The sequence below is a fragment of the Cynocephalus volans genome, chromosome 1 (genome assembly GCF_027409185.1).
Source record: "Cynocephalus volans isolate mCynVol1 chromosome 1, mCynVol1.pri, whole genome shotgun sequence".
NCBI lineage: Eukaryota > Metazoa > Chordata > Mammalia > Dermoptera > Cynocephalidae > Cynocephalus > Cynocephalus volans.
The window spans coordinates 263,226,393-263,244,509 of record NC_084460.1 but is presented as its reverse complement, the minus strand read 5'-3'; the positions used below and the strand labels follow the sequence as shown (position 1 = coordinate 263,244,509).

General features: G+C 37.0%; 1 protein-coding gene across 1 annotated transcript in view; it reads left to right on the top strand.

Moving 5' to 3' along the window:
- Nucleotides 1-3,165: 3,165 nt before the first annotated feature.
- Nucleotides 3,166-18,117, top strand: part of RFTN2 (raftlin family member 2) — a 55,367-nt gene continuing 40,415 nt past the window's right edge. The window contains exon 1 of the mRNA XM_063080342.1: nucleotides 3,166-3,304. Within this exon, the coding sequence (XP_062936412.1) occupies nucleotides 3,166-3,304 (139 nt within the window). The remainder of the gene's footprint in view (nucleotides 3,305-18,117) is intronic.

Genomic DNA, 18,117 nt, shown 5'->3' with positions numbered 1-18,117 from the left:
GTGTGTAGCCACAGCTGATGTCTGGAATCCTGTCGACATAGCCAATTGCAAAGCTAGGCAACCACGCTAGTTCTCGAGCTCTTTTACCTGCCAGTAATCCCATAACAACTGGGCCAATTGCCAAGCTAGGGCTGGGTCTGGAGCTCACAGACCCCTCAAGCCCGTTCACAGACTGGGTCACAAACCCTTCACATACCAGCCTGGGTCACCAGACCCCTTCACGCAGGTCTATAAGCTAGGTAACCAGCCAAAAGGTCCTTGGAGCCATAGGTTGGAAAGCATGGCTACACAGGGTGGATGCCCGAGGCGGATGCCCACCCACCTGCTTCACTAAAACTCCTCTCTCTCTCTCTCTCTCGCTCTCTCTCTCTCTGAAGAACACAAGAATAGCAACAACACTAAAAAGATACATTGGCACACATGCAGGCTAACTCCTCACACGCATGCACACATGCACACACACACACACAATTTGCTTACAAAGTATGTGCTAAAACTACACCCACTGGACCCGAGCTGAGGGCCCTGACCAAACTATTCTATTTTCCCAACATCAAGGAAATTCTTTAAGGACCTACCAATGCACAACATTCATTCATTTGTTCAGTTATCAGGTCTCAAATGGTCTGTTGCATTACCCTCCTGACTGGTCTCCCTCCATCCTTGCTCCAATTAAAACCATCTTCCTCAAAGCAGCCACAGTGATCAATTTAAAATGCAAACTGATGTTACTTATCTGCTTCAAACTCCCCATTTGACTATTCTGTTTGATTATTTGACTCTCCTTTGTTACCTACAAAATAAAGTCAAAACATCCTTTGTATGGCATACAAAGCCCATTACAGCTTAGCCCTTGCCTCCCTTACAGCTTAGTCTTTTTCACATTTTGTGTTCTAGTAATTCTTAACTACTTCATGTTCCTTAGAACATGCCAGATGGCTTCACTATGCCATGACTTTGCTCATGCTTTTCTCTCCTTCTGGCATATGCTCCCTGCCTCTCTTTATCCATCTTACACATATTCATCCTTGAAGACAACTCAGATATCATCTTACAAGCTGAATTAGAGGCCTGGGTGTCTATAGCATCCTACACATAGGGTGGGTGTCTATCACATCCTATGTGTACTTCTATCTTTCAAGTTATATTGAAATTATCTGTTTATAAGTTTGTCTTTCCCACTAAACCATAAGTTTCGTTAGAGCGGAAGTCATATTTAATCATTCTGTGGACCCGGCATGTAGTTCAGTGCTTAGAATATAGCAGGCACTTAAAAAATATAATGGGTACTTAAATAATCTTCAAGGCACTGCAATAGGTACGAGTGACCTTCATAGATTCCATTTCTGCCATATAGGAGCTCACAGCCCATCACACAAAAGAGGACATGAAAAATGACAGGCACAAAAGCACTGCGAATAGTCAAATGAGTCACACTGGGTCAGAGTCTGCTGCCTTTTTAGCCAAATTTACCCAGAAATTATCACTGACCGTGCTTATCCTTGAGCAAGAAAGACTATGGCATTTTCCTCTATTAAAAACACTTCTGAGGAGTAAAATATTTCAAAACAAGTAGGCAGAAGGAAGAGACAAAAGGTGATAGTGATCTACAAACCAAATAATCCACCCCCCTTTTGAGAGTTTTCATGTGCACTCTTCGATGTGATTGAAAAATCTTCCCAGGCTTGTGTTCTCTAGACTCTCAAATGTGATCATTACTTTGTAAATAATGGGAGTGGTGGCAGAATCACTTTCTTCCTACTACTACTCCCAACTCTGTTTTATAATGTACGCATATTAAAGAATGTATTTCATGCTGTTAGCCAGGAATGTTAAGATAGGAGATAAGATTATCTCATTCAGCCTTCATAATAAGCTTGTAAGTACTATTATTAACTCCGTTTTATAGGATAGGAAATTGAAACTTGAAGAGGTCAAGTAATTTGTCCAAGATCACATCTCTAGTAGGCCTTAGAAGCAGGATTTGAACCCAAGCAGTCTGATATCAGGGCTCAGTTTTGATACGTGCACCATAACACCTGACCTATAAAAGGTGAAATGCAATAAATAAACACTCATTACAAGTGGTCCATAATAAATTGTTCTTAACCTCAGATAATGGCAATTTATAACACTGAATGAATTGTCACAGTTTTATTGTTTTTTATTTTTTTTTAATTAAGGATACTTTGAGACCTATAAAAGTGTTGTGTTAGTTACCATCATAAGCCATCTAGTAGCAGAGTGTTTTAAACTATTTAAGGATGTTGAAGAAACTAATTATCCACATATCAGTCTCTTTTTTGCAATAAGTAAAGGCTTTTTATGAAAATATTTTAATATCTTTTTTTATACTTGGCATAATCAGCATACGGTTTTTCCAGCAAACAGAAGCTTCATGTGGAAAGAAATCCTCAAGAGTGCTACCTAAAGACTAGGGTGCTTTTTGGTTTTTTACTTTACTTTTCTCCTTTTAGACTCCAGAAAGTTTTCTCATAAAGCTGACTTCCTTTCTGGAAATAATTTTTATTTCCAACTGTGTTGAGAATCCATTCTCTCTCTCACTTTCTCTCTCTCTCTTTCTCTCTCCCCACCACCTCTCTCTCCCCCGCCCCTTTTGCTTTCTTGGTAGTAGCAGGAAAGAAGGAGGGTGGGCACAGGACAGAGGGAAGAGAAAAAACAGAAAAAGAACTGTAATGCTACTGTGTCTGAATATATCTTCTACTTGTAGATAATTACATCCGAGTTGCACATTTGCCTTTTTATTTCCGTTTTTGGACACCTCTTTTATCATTCAGCCAACTGGAATAGACAAAGCACTGTTGGTGCCCTGAGCGACAGAACTCTGGTAGGGGGCTGGCTGTAAATTGACGTGGCATGGAAATTCTCCACTAAGTTGTAGCAGCTTGCATGTTTCTCTAAAACCAAGCCCAGCCTCCCGGAGCTGTAGCTTAATCATGGGTTCAGTGACTTTACAGAAAAATGGATAGAAAAAGTCTTCAGCTCCTTGCTTTGGACCCAAATGTTTTCTTTTTGGGTATCTATAGTTTCGCTGAAAACAAAATCAAAGCAGTTAAGTCTGTAACTATCTTTTCGCAGCTTATACAACAGAATTTGCTGCTCTCCCTCCCCTTTCCTGCAATTTAATTCCTTACAGATTTTGCCATGGGGTGCGGACTTAGAAAACTAGAAGACCCTGATGATAGTAGCCCTGGAAAAATATTTTCTACCCTGAAGAGACCGCAAGTGGAAACAAAGACAGAATTTGCTTACGAATACGTATTGCTGGATTTTACTTTACAAGGTACTTTTTCCTTCTATTTTATTTGTCAAATGTTTCAAATACTAATTTTTTTTAAGTGTTGGCTTGTGAATCTTTAAGCTGTTCTTTATAATCAGGTTGTATAATCAATCTAACAGTAATGCTTTTTTCTTAATTATATTTTGAAAGATTTTTGTTTTGTTTGCTTCGTTTTTGTTTTTGTTTTGTTTTGTTTTTCATAACATTGCTAATATGTACTTTATAAAATTAGAGAAACTGCTTGGAAATACTTCTCTCATTTTTAAATCAAATGCTTATTTATAGTAAGATTTATGAAAAAGGTTTGATTTCCAGGCCAAATAGCTATAGCCTTAATGACAATTTGTGCTTTGAAAAAGATTTGAGAGGCAGAAGAGAGTAGCATGTAGGAAATATTACTTGTATCATATTGTAGAAGATTGTTTGCTAAGACAATTCTGAGGTTTCTGACTGTGTTAAATTCTGTTATTGTGCTAGTTATTTGATATTTTGATCAAACTAAACTTGAAATTTGAAAATATAGTTAAAAGAAAAAAGAAAAGTAACCTCCTGTAAGACACTTCCTTTGCTCGGTGCCCTGTCCCTAATAGAGACTCTCTGTTCCAGAAAGTTGGAAACACAAATAAACAAGCCCAGATGGCAGCTCTGTGGAAAGGAACAGAGGCATCTCGACTTCACAAATACTTTGACTCATTTCTTTTGGAAACTTTAGAATACTGTACAACTGCATAGACAAAATCGCTTTTAAAAAGAACTATATCTTTAATTGTAGGGTACTAAAAACGAAATTTAGAGAATCTTGCTTACAGTTAAAATTTTCAGATATTAGGATTTTAAGTTATTATTATAAAGTTATATTTTTAATTCTAATAAGCCACACATTTTACTCAGTTCATAGAAAGTTTCTACTAACTAAATTATCATATTGGTATTAGCTTAATTTCTTTCCAACTTAAATACAAGTTCTCCATTTTGGTGGGAGGGGGTTGGTTTGCTCTGGAAACAGTGAATCTTTGTGCAAGAAGCAAGAGCAGCCCATTTTTCTTTGTCAAAAATAGAGCTGGCCAGCAAACAAACTCCCCTCCAGGAACATACACAAAATCTGTACATGTACTTTTAACATGTTCACATTTATATTTTTATCTACAGCAAAGGCTACCAAAAGACAAAAGAGTTAGTATTCTTAATTTTCTTTTTAAATGCAAGTTAAAAGTGGATTAACGTAATGGTGATAATCAGAGAAGTAACCAAACAATTGTATGAACTTTTTCTGTACTTTTCCAAAAATTATCATTTGGGAAAATATTTGCAATGTTGTTCTGTGTTTGCTCCTTTGATTTCTCTTGTCAATTATTTTTAGGACTAGTTTCTGTAAATCCATAGGACACAAACACACGCTCCTTAACCTTGAAACCTTGTCTATTCATAAAATTTAGGCCAGAGCCATTTTGATCTGCATGTTAAGATTTGCTGCACAATCCAGCAGCATCATTGGAATTAAAATGAATTAAAAAGTTTTTCTGATTCATTTCCTTCCAACAATGTTAACGTCTCAAACAAATTTGTAGAAATGCAGTCATCCTCAAGTCACAAGGACCTACAGCTTTACTCAAAAGCCGTTTTGGTTTTGTTGTTAACAGAAGTCCTTCTCTCTGTGAAAGAAGTATAATTTCTACCTTCCACTCTAGGAGTTTGGAGTAGGTAATAGAGTATTGCACTAGAAAATGTAAGTATGAGCATAGTGTGCAAATGTTGACACATAAAGCAGGCACGTTATTTTAAAGTTGCACCTGGTTCCCATTTGGTACAGGCGCCTAGTCTCCTGGTGCCCCATTTCTCTCCAATTCTTTCACATGTTTTTGTTTTGGTTTTTTGTTCATGTGTTTGTTTTTATCTTTGCTTTTGCCTTTGCTTCAGAAGCCAGGACTCTCAGCATCAACCGAGCTCCACAAACCACTTCTCAGATCATAATTTCCCTGCCTCTCTTCTGCTGTCTCTGACCTCCACCTGCCACTCCAGTGTACAAAGGAGTGAGTCAAGAATGGATTAAAATATGCCAGCTTTCTATTATTTGGCACTGGTAATTCTGTCCTGGGATTGCTGGAAGGAATATTGAATAGTGGCACTCTGCTTCTGAGAAGCCACCATGCAGTGAGCAACCCTTGAGGAAACAAAATGGCTTAGTGACAGCTGTATATGCACATGATGAGCCTGTCTCGTACATTATTTTCCTCAATTTTTTCCAAATAGAGGCCATGGGACAGAGAGTGCAGTCCCAATGGGCACAGGAGGAGGAGATCCTTTGAAAATTCCCAGTGCCCTGTGTTAATGATGGTTATAATTATCTTCAACAACTTATTTATTTTTAATTCAATTTCATCTTTCTCTCTCTCCCACCTCATAATAATTTTACAAGTACATTTTTTAAATAATGTTACACCAGGTTTCCATGGCAGTGTACTTACTTTAGAAGAATGAAATGTTACTTTTGTCTCAATGCAGAACATTTCAGAGTTATCCCCTTTATTATGAATGAACTCAGCTTGTTGCCTTCTACTCTCTGCCTTCACCTTCAAAGCTCCACCCAGAAAACAAACAACTTAAACAACTTATCTCTCTCTCTCTCTCTCTCTCTCTCTCTCTCTCTCTCTCTCCTTTTCCCACACTTTTTTTTTTCTTTTTCTTTTTGGCCTTTAAGTTATTATTTGCATGTTCACAGGAGAAATAATAGCATAGTCATTAAGCCAACAGGGCTCTGGAGTCACAGTTCCTGGGTCCTGAATCTAGGCTGTTTAACTAACTGTGCCAAATTTGTAAACTTTGCTGTATCTCAGTCTCCTCATCTGCAAAGTGAGGGTTCTAATGGCGCTTACATCATAGAGTTGTTCTAAAGATCAAAGGAGATAATACAAGATGGATGACCTTCTTAGAAAGGTATCTGGTACTTGGTAAGACCTTAATAAAAGTTGTTATCCACCCTGTGAGAACACCCTCTGTATCCACATCTGGAGACAGACTGGGTCTCTTTACTCCTTTATACCCAGTCCCTATAGGTCCTATAGGAAATTTTTTGACCAACCTGTTCAGGTCATTGAAATAATTTCCGCATTTTTCCTCTGGTATATGGTAATTATTGGTTACTTATATGTTCACTTCAGGCTTCATACACATTTTTCTTATCCTGACCAAAAAATTATTTATTTGTTTAACTATAACCCGACAAATGTGTTTTGAGTAGTTCCTGTGTACACTGCTATCCTAAGTATTTTAGGGACTATAGAAGAAATAGAAAACATAACCCCTTATTTCAACAAATTTAATGTCTCATCCATGGCTAAATTTTTCTGGAGCCATATGCCAAGTTTACCAACTACACTCATGGGGTTTCAGTACAAGTTTTGTGATGTGTTTTCTGGATTATTGTATAATTTCACCATATTATGATAACGTAGCAGCTCATTAACAGCTTTTGACTCCTTCTTGTCAGTGCAAATTTGAAATTGTGTAGAGATTTCTTATAGTATATCCACATATGTGTGTTTGAGAGTGTATGATATGTGTATATAAGTATGTTATTATAGAATTTCTTAAAGAAAAATTAACTCTGCAAATGATCCAAAAGGTTTAGTTTACTTCCTTGTACAATCCCAGAAAACAATCTGAATAATAATAGCCTTAAGGATTTTTAGAGTATTTCTAGCTCTATGAGTAAAAAGAGTTTCTGCAATAGTAAAAACCCAACAGAAGGATGGATAAGAGCTTTCTTATTTAAAGTAGAATTATGTAAAACATATTGAATAAAATTGTGCTAGTCTCTAGCTTGTTTCATTATTGTTAGAATAAGAAACTCTATTTGTCTTTCATCATCATTGTTAACATCAATAAACACATATTATGTATGTAGTCTGTAGAAGATGCTGACTAGTACTGGAAATACAAAGAGGAATAAGACAGTTTCTGCCCTCGAGTATTTTATATTCCACCTGGTCAAAATGAACAAGATCATGAACTCCTCAGTGCCAGGAACTATGTCTTATCCATCTTTGTATAGCCTGTGTCTAGCACAGTGTTTGGCACATAAGTGATGGTCAATACATTTTGTTGCAATAATGAATGAATAAATGAAAGGATGAAAAATTACAATACAAGATACACATGGAGGAAATGATGTTCTACAAGAAGTGTGAGAAAAAGGAAAAATCTGTTTTGAGTAAGATCAGTCGGAACTTGGATTAGGACTCTACTGGTCCTTGAAGAAAAAGTAGGGCTTAGATAAACAGAAAAAGATTAAGAGGTTAAGATATGTTCGAGGGCTAGTTAACAGAACAGTGAGGCAAAGGATGTTTCATAGGGGAGAACCAGGAAATAAGTTTGGAAATAAATGGAGTATGGAAGGTTCTGACTTGGCTAAGCGGTTAAGACTCAATTCTTTGGATTATAACTAGTTGTAAAGGCTTTTTGAAAAAGTTGTTGATAGGTACAGACATGTGTTTTAAGGAGATCAATGTAGGATTGCAGTGAGGAGGGATGGAAGCAAAGAGAAAAGCTAATAATGACCAAGGCTAATGATGATAAGGACCCACAGGTGTGGGGCAGCAGTAAGGCTGGAACACAAGGGGTAGATATAACAGATGTTATGAAGGAGGAACTCAGCCCGTGAATGGCTTAATACAGAGAGACAGAAAGAATGAGGAATCTAGGATGACTTCCCGTTTCTGAGCCTAAGTGACTATGGAAATAATGATGCCTCTGACAGAAAGAGGGGCGCCCCAAAGGAAATATGGTGAGTGGTCAAAGAGCAATCCCACTACAGACATGTTGCATTTGAGGTGGCAATGGAACACCCTGATAGAGGCAGTTGTAGATGTATAGCTGGATGTGGTGATTTTGAGGGGGAATTAAAATAGATAAAGTCTTTAAGAGAGGGAATATAGGCAGAGCACAAGTGTCTTGGGCTAAATTGTTGGGCATAGTTGTAATGAGAACAACTCAACAAAAATGGCAGAGACTGAAAACAATCAGGACTATAGTACCAGAGAACACAAGGAAGGGGAAGGTTTCAAAAGCCAGAAGTGGTCAGTAATTTTAGATGCTAGAAAATTTTCAAGATGAATAAAGATGGAGCACTGCAGAGAGAGCAGTAAAAAATCAACGAGAGATTAATAAAGGATCAGCAATAAAGGTTTTAAAAAAAAGAAAAAAAGGAAGAAATGAGGATCCACCTAAATTTTCTACATCTATCTCAGTCTAATAAGTTCTTGGCCATTTCTCCAAGCAGTCAAAGGATTTTCAAAAGTAAAGTGCTATGAAAAAGAAATTAATGAAAATTACTAAATCTACTAAAACATCAATATAATCCCTGTGATGGTGCCTCACCCTATCGTCCTACCAGGTTAAAAAGCTATATAAGGAGTTCCATTGTGTTTGATATGATGAGATATTTTGGTTCAGAAAAATAATAAAACCTCACAAATCTAAACTATTGTGGGAAAGAAAGATTCCATTCTGAACTGGAAAAGGAGGGAATGTCAATAGCATACTGTTGACCCAGTTTAAAGATGTTGATGTTAGAAGACAATATGTGTACATTTCTATCAGCTATCTACATTGTGTTGTTATTTTCCATTTATGCTTCTTATATCTGGGGGGACTATTATTCATTCTTTGAATGAACACCTACTTGGGATCTTCTGTGCTAAGAGAAAGTACACAAGATAAAGCCTAGGCCCTGCCCTCCATGAACTTACATCTAGTGAGCATCCTAGTGAGGGAAACTGATAACTAAACATGCAGTTACAATGTATGCACTATACACTGTGATACAGGCTATGATAACAGTACAAGGATGTAGAAGCAGAAAGAAGAGCACCTCGAAAGAAGATCCTCTGGTAGGATCCAGAAAGGCTCCTTAGAAGCAATGCACTCTCATCTGAGATTTAAAGAATGAATGGGACTTTCACAATGGCTCATATCCATTTTATATAAACTACAACTACAATTCAATAAGGAAAAAACAATCCAATAGAAAAATGGATAAGGAACTTGGGCAGGGGCCTCATAAAATAGGAAATCCATGGGACCAATAGAAACAGAAACTGTGCTCAACTTTGTTAGTAATCAGAAAAAATGCATGTTAAAACCACAGTGAGATACCACTACAAATCATCCAAAATGGATAAAATTTTTAAAAAGTGCCAACACCTTGTGTTGGTAATTGTTATAACCATTTTGAAAAAATATTGTTTGGCATTGTCTACTTACCTGAAGATATACCCAGCAGAAATGTGTGCACATACGCACCATCAGGCACATACAAGAGTGTTCATGGAAGTGTTATTTGTAATAGACAACCAAGAACTCCAAGAACAAGAGAATGGAAAAATAAATCATGGCATACTCACACAATGGAACACTATACTGCGGAAGTCAGCAAACTTTTTCTGCAGAGGGCTACATGGTTAATATGTGGTCTCTGTATGCACAACTACTCACTTCTTCCATCCAAGTACTGAACAGCCATAGCAACATGTAACAAAACAGGCCACAGGCCAGAGTTTGCCAACCCCTACCATACTTCAGTGAAGATGGAGAAACAACTGCAACTACACTCACTACAAAGGATGAATCTCACAAGCATAATGTTGAGTGAAGACACACATGAGAGTACATACTCTATGGTTCTCTCTATATAAAGCTCAAAAAAAATCAGAAAACTGAACTTTGTAACATGTTTAGGGACACATTCTCGGGTAGTAAACTAAAAACAGAGCAAGAAAGTAATTACCATAAAAGTCAAGGTAGTGCAAAGGGGAAGAGGGATTGTGATTAGAAAGGGTAGAATGGGGCCGAGCCCATGGCACACTCAGGAGAGTGCGGCGCTGGGAGCGCAGCGGCGCGCCCGCCTCGGGTTCGGATCCTATATGGGGCTGGCCGGTGCACTCACTGGCTGAGTGCCAGTCACGAAAAAGACAAAAAAAAAGACAAAAAAAAAAAAAAGAAAGGGTAGAATGGGAGGTTCCTGTAGTGCTGGCCATTTTCTAATTTTGAATGGATAGTAGGTACCCAAATGTTGGTAGTTTAAAATATGCTTTATGCTTTTTTCTTTTGTATATTATATTTCTACTGACCACCACCCATCAAAAAAAAGATTTTTTTAAAAAAGGCTGAGTAAGAAGTAAGCAGGGATAAGGCAAACAAGGCTGAAAGACAAGATATTCAAAGACTCAGAAGTGAAAGATTTCTGTGGTCTGGAAACTGCGAACAAAACAGAATGGTTGGAGATTAGCTTATGAAGGGGATAGCAGTGAACTGTAAGGCTGCAGGAGTTTGAAATGCTCCCAATTTGGTGTTTTGTGTATCTCCCTGTAATAATGAACTAAATTCAATAGAGTTTTACTGTATTTAAAAACAGCAGTTATATTACCTCAATTAAATATATTGAGTGACTACGAAGATGGCAGTTTTCATTAAAAATATAAAAGATAACACAATTTGAATGTTATTATATGGTTGTTTATATTTCTAAGTTATTGAAAACATTTTAATAAGTAGATTAAATCAGATACTCCTTTACATTAAATTGCTTAACAATTTATTATAGCCTAAAAACTTTAGCCCAGGTCATGTCTGAGTTTTCACAAATCCTGAATTAATATGATACAAATAATGAAGTTTTACTTTCCTGTAGGCACTACAATATACTTGCTCTGGAGTCATTCTGTCTGGGTTCAATCACAGCCTCACCACTTACCAGCAATTTGGGCAAGTTACCTAATCTCTCTCTTCCTGAGTTTTCTCATCTGAGAATAATGATAATACCTACCTCATAGGGTTTTTGTAAGGATTACCTAAGAATTGTCAGGTAAAGCACTTAATATAGTGCCTGGCACAAAATATGTACTCGGTATATGTTACTTATTTTTTGATACTATCATTGGTAGACCCAATAAGGATATTGACAGTCTACTCCCTTTTGAAAATGTGGTAAAATTACTTGCTAGTGTTTGAACATTGTATTTTTATCTGAGGAAACAATGTTTCATAAATATTTCAAAAATACATACCAATCCTCCGAAGTAAATTGGTGGAAAGAACATATGTATGTCTTGGACTATTTTCATAGAGTTACATCATCAGAGCAAAACTTTTAGCATTGAACAAGTTCTTAGCTTTATATAGGAATGTGACTTTTTCTGTTTTTAAAATTTGATCTTTGTCTATGAAGCTTTTAAGCAAAAGAGCATTAAAAAAATCTGTGGATATTTTATTTTAGACACTACAGGAATAAATAAAAGAATGTCGGGCCGAGCCCGTGGCGCACTTGGTAGAGTGCTGCGCTGGGAGCGCGGCGACGCTCCCACCTCGGGTTCGGATCCTATATAGGACTGACCAGTGCACTCACTGGCTGAGTGCCGGTCACGAAAAAACGACAAAAAAAAAAAAAAAATGTTGCTTAACCTTCAGCATGTTTTAATTTTAATAATAAAGTTCACATTGCATTTGTATAGTTTTCAAAGTAATGCAAAATGCTTTCTTTCATCGGTTCCTCAACAATAGCCTTGGAAGGCGTAATAAAGCTTTTACAAATCATGTAGCATCAATTTAACAATAACCAACCACACCCATTAAAGCTGTAAACACACCATGTGTTCGTTCTCCAGAAGATTTGAGAAAGAACTGCTGGTGGTTGGGGAGCTAAGAAGTAGTGCAAGAGGGTTTGCAGCTGCTGCTAACCGCCTGTGCTGTTCAAATTCTAGCCAAAACAACCACCCTTAATTTCCTGTGTTTAAAAAGCAATACAGCCTCTGATATTACTGCTTCAGTATAAGGACATCAAATCAAAGATTTGGCCTCAAACACTGAGCCTATAATGGAGATGTAGTTATTCGCTCTGGCAAGCACTGATGAAAATTCTTCCCTCTGTATGCACAGCTATCCCCTTCCTCACATCTCTAAGCTGAATCAGGTTTGAATATCTAACAAGTTCATAACAGGCTTCCAGTCTCATCTCAGCACAGTTAAAAACATTAAGAATTGGAGGGATTACATAAAAAGAAGTTCTCAATGAAGTTCCCACATCTGTTGTTCCTCTTCTTGCTCCTGGGTGTACCTTTCTTGAATGGTGATGGCTTGTTTGCAGCAATGTCCCAATAAGGAGGACAACTTGTTAATAGAGTGAACCTCAGCCCCTTGTCACCATCATTCTCCTATTCCTACTAATGAGGAAGACTTGGATCACTTTTTCTGTGTCACAGGAGACCAACCACTGTCTAAGATTGTCCAGGTGGCCTGGCCTGGACCTGGGCAGGCATTGGTCTGCAGAATCCCTGGGGTGACCCAGAACAGAAGTCAAACCGGTGAGATATGGGCCGTATTCAGCTTTCAAACAGAGCTCACTTGGGGTACACAGTGTTAAAATATTTTAATTGTCACCTTTAAAAATTGGGAGATATTACATAAGAATTTTAATTTGGGGATTTTCTTAAAAATTAGAAGATCCAATAACATGGGTCCCACATTCCCACATGGCAGCACTGGGAATGCTGCTACACTCTTTGGATGAGGTTTTGAGTGCTCTCCAGGTATCACAGCTTTCTCCAGCATAGCTCCCTTTTTTTGTTTTATCAGCCTGATACCCATGGGCATTTGATCAGTGTGAGTTAGATGCCCCTATCTGCAGTGTGAGCTAGGTACTCTTGGTCTCAGTATTAGTTAGGGACCGCTAACCTAGAGTTCTGCAGGTTAGGGGCCAAGCCATGTTTTTGGAATAAATCCAAATCCCTACAATAATCTTCCTGGAGATTTTTTTAAAGCCAACAATGACTTATTTCTAAGGACAACTTCATCTGAAACTATCTTCTTAAATGGGCAAATCACTGATGTTTGAGTGTTTACTTTGTGCTGGGCCCTGGGCTCATGTTTTATCAGCACCACACTCTCCCGAGTGAGCCATGGGTAGGCCCTTGGGCTCATGTTTTACAGTTACTATCACAGCAGCTCTGTGAAGTTAATAGTATTATTTAACCCTGTGTCAGAGGGGTAAAGTAACTTGTTCCAGATCACATACCTAGTAAGCAGCACATTCAGGATTTGAACTGAGGTGATATAATGCTCTTAAAGAGAATAGTGTGTTGCTTCTCTTTCCACCTTATTTAACAAAGTAACCAATAGTTGTATAAAACTTACTACGTGCCAGATACTTTCTAGGAACAAATATTTAATCCTCCTAATAACCATATAAGGTAGATTCTCTTATTATTCTCATTTTATAGATGAGAAAACTGAGGTACACAGGAGTGAAGTACCTTACCAGGCTAGTAAGGAGCAGAGTTGGGAAATGGATCTAGGCAGTCTGTTGCTTGAGTCTATGCCCTAAACCACTGCTCCATGAGCACCCTGGAGCTCTGTTGGTTGAATTTGTTACTGTTATGTCCAATTTTTCATTCAGATGGCTTTTTAATAAGTATTTTTGAAGTACTTACCATGATAATTGTCATCTCTATTCTGGGTGCTAAGTATTTATCAAAAGACACAGATCTCCAAAGAAGAAAACAGGCACATTTGAAAGAGTTGAATAATTAATGTAAATCAGTGGTCCCAAAACAAATACAATCTTTACTTGAACTTATGTTAAAATATACTTATTAAATATTGACGTACAATATTTTTTTCTCCTTTATAACTTTTCCGGATTTCTCACCTTGTAATATATCCTAAAACTCTCTTTTGTGTGTGTTTGTGTGTGTGCGTTTCTTCCATTAACATTTCTTTTGCACTGAGACTCAAAACAATACCCTTACCTTATTGAGAGTGCAAGAAGATGTGGATTAGACCAGAAAATCAGAATTTATTCCATCGACAGTAAATTTCTCTGACATCACCAGAGATGAGGTGTTCCTCAGAAACACGTTCTCTACCTCTTTAAGCACCAATTTTATTCTGTTATAGCTATCTTCTTGGTGATTATTTTTAACATGTTACATAACTCTGCCTTTGAAAACCATGTTCTGAAATAATAGAATGGATAGGATGATTTCATTATTATTATCAGTTTGGGCTAATGATGTGTGGTAAGCCCTTTAAGTAGCCTCAGACTGTAATGTTTTTACAGTTCTTTTATCTAGTTTTTTAATTCATTTTTTTCCTTCTGGTGTCATCCGTCCCTTTTGCTAATGGTATCCTTGCTACTTCTAACCCAGGGAGTCTCCAAGCCTTCACCAGATGACTTGGCATTGTACATGAGATGTTCTTAGGTTGTACATACAAACACAGAATTAAATAACATTGGATCTCACAGACAGAAAGGTGTGCCCTTTTCAATTGCTTTTAAGCCTTGCAGTCAGTTTGGAGTTAATATGTATTCAACACCTCTCTAATGACTAATTTTCATTTTCAACAAAGAGAGAGTAGATCTCTTTGAGAGAGTAGCTCAGAGTCTTTAGCAGATAAGAGTATCTAGCTAGAATTTAATAAGTTTTCTTTTCATTGTATTGATTTGTATGACAACTTTCTACTTATGGGAAATGGTTCTTGTTTTAAGGTTATATGAGTGATACAAATTCTTTTTGAAATAAATTGATTTTGCTTACAATGAAAATTAAAAGAAAAATGTAAGGATTAAAATTAAAAGAAAAAGAAAAATGTACAGGTGGTGTTCAGATGTAACCAAAATTGTGAAACTGTTCTCAAATGACTAAAGTTTGGGAAACACCACCCCAATCTGATAAGCACTTGGTTGAGAGGGTTGCTGAAGGTAGGAGGCTCCATGCCTTTCTTATAGAAAAAGTGGATGGGCTTTTTGGGAACTCCTTTTTTGTAAGGTAAGGGGTTACCTGTGTGCTACATTTTTGAGTTTTGAGGTTGCTGGCAGTGTGCTTTCCAGTTAAGTGGAACAAAAATCTCTTTCACTTTTTTTTTTTTTTTTTGACATTTTTTCTTTACCATACAGATTTTTTTTTTTTAAATGAGCATGTCAAAGTTCTATTCTGCCCTGCCACATGCAGTTTGGGTGAATATTCCTCCATGTAACTGACTCTTCCATTGCTTAATCAGTGTCCCACCTGCCAACCTCCTCTGTTGATAGCCCCTCAGATATATCCAGAGTGTCCTGTTCCTCACATATTACTTTGCACATAGTGGAAGGATACCTGTCAGGGTCTCCAGACCTCTCACTATCCTGACCACTTTTGAACGTACACCAACTTGTTATTGTCTGTCTCTAATTTGAGCCCTCGATTGAACACAATTCACTTATTCATTTAACCGATAGTAATTAAACATTTATGTGTTAGGCAATGTTTTAGGTATAGAGATATGGCAGTGAACAAAGCATATATATTCCCTGCCTTTATAGAGCTTTCATTTTTGTGGGGAAAGCAGATATCAAATGAGATAATTAGGTGAATATACCAGTATATTTAATTATTATTAGATGAATGCTAAAGCAGAGAATGTACCAATGATGGTTCGCTCAGCACAGAATTCAGTGAGCCTCCTTCCTATGGAGACAGTTCTGAAAGAATCAGATGGCCAATGATCACATTAGATTAACTGTTAGCTTATAATTAGTTTGTGGCTAGCTAAAGTTCCCTGGGTTTCCCCTCGCCCCTAACTGAACATATATTAAATCAGATTTCTCTCACTCTCTGTTTTGAACTTGAGGAAAGAACTTAGAATTTATCCCTATTAGATTTTTTCTTTTTTTTTTTATCTTTGGGAACTCTGTGCCATCAAACCAACAGCTCTTCAAATCCTCATTCTCTTAGCCAATGTATATACAACCACTTCTTTGCTATATAATTTACCATATTTCATTGACTCTAAGGCACCATTGGTTGAAAACACACCCTTACTTTATGTACCACTAAGAAAAAAATGCATCAGTTAAACCATGACTATTTTCTTATCACTTTGTAATTTTATTTTTCACTTATGGAAAAATCTATTTTAGGCATTTTTAAATATAAATTTTTTCTTATCTCTGTCTCTCTCACATACATAAAATTAAGCAAAAGAAAGATATTCTGAAAACTTCTTTACATGGAGGACCTGAGTCTTCTGAATCACTTTCAGACTCAGAGCCCTCATATCCCATTTTTACACTTAATAGTCTCCTGTTGATTGTCAAAAGTATTGGTAATGTCTCATTTCTTAAAAGAAAGCTGGGCTTTTTCTTCCAAGTAGCTGATCCATTCTGCCAACTTTGAGACTGGGATTTTTTTGATATTGCCAATGGAAAGTTTTCAGGCAACAACCAGGACTCATATTCTTTCGGCAAGTGATCCTTGAATAGTTTGTTGACTGAAACCTCAAGTATACCGGGTTGTCCAGTCATACCACATGGAAAAACAACCAACGTCACACACATAATGATAACTACATCATAGTTACCACCTGGCCTACAGTGTTGTTAAAATGCAGGGAGGATTTCCAAGCCAAGGCATCCTTATTCTTATATTTAATTTTACAATTTATAAAGACAAACTTTCACAAAAATGAAATGCTCACCTCCACTCATTATTTTTTTAAGTTATCAGCCACAATCCATGTACTTTTGTGTTTCACTTTTGTCAAGTAAATAGTGTTTTTTAAATAAGCTTTAAAATCTCTGTCAACTTCACCGATTTTTAAGTGTCCAGTTTGCAACCTACCTTGCTAGATAATCAAGTAAAACTTCTGGCAAAGTATCAAAGTTCTTTACTTTTCTTGCATCATTTTTGAGGAAGAAGGCAAATACCTTTCTAAACCAACAAGACAGTTGCTGTTGTATTTTTTTAAAATTTTTGACCTAAACGTAAGGTGTAAAACTACAAAACTCCTAGAAGAAAACATAGAGGAAACACTTCATGACATCAGATTTGGCAGTGATTTATTGGATATGACACCAAAAGCACAGGCAACAAAAGCAAAAATAGATAAATAGAACTATATCAAACTTTAAAATTTCTGTGCATCAAAGGGCACAATCAATGGAGTGGAAAGTCAACCTATGGAATGGGAGAAAACAATCACAAATAATATATCTGGTAAGGGGTTGGTATCCAGAATATATAAAGAAATCCTACAACTCAACAACAAAGAAACAAATAATCTGATATTAAAATGTGCAAAGGGCTTGAATAGATACTTCTCCAAAGGTGATATACAAATGGCCAAAAAGTATATGAAAAGATGCTCATTATTACTAATCATTAGGGAAATGCAAATCAAAATCACAATGAGATATTGCCTCACACCCCTTAGGACAGCTACTATCAAAAAACCAGAAAACAAGGGCTGGCCCATGGCTCACTCGGGAGAGTGCGTTGCTGATAACACTAAGGCCACGGGTTCTGATCCCTATATAGGAATGGCCAGTTAGCTCACTGGGTGAGCGTGGTGCTGACAACACCAAGTCAAGGGTTAAGATCCCCTTACCGGTCATCTTTAAAAAAAAAACAAAAACAAAATAGTAAGTGTTAGCAAGGATGTGGGAAAATTGGAACACTTGTATATTGATAGGAATGTAAAATGATGCAGCCACTATAGAAAATGGTATGGAGGGCTCTCAAAAAATTAAAAATAGAATTACCATATGATTCAGCAGCCCCACTTCTGGGTACTTATCTAAAAGAATCAAGAAACAAAAGCAGAATCTGAAAGAGATATTTGCACACCTGTGTTCATAGAAGCAAAAAGGTAGAAGCAACCCGTTGAAATATGACTGGGTAAACAAAATGTTGCATATACATACAGTGAAATATTCTTCAGTCTTAAAAAGGAAAGAAATCCTGTCACATGCTACAACATGAATGAAACTTGAGGACATTATGCAGAGT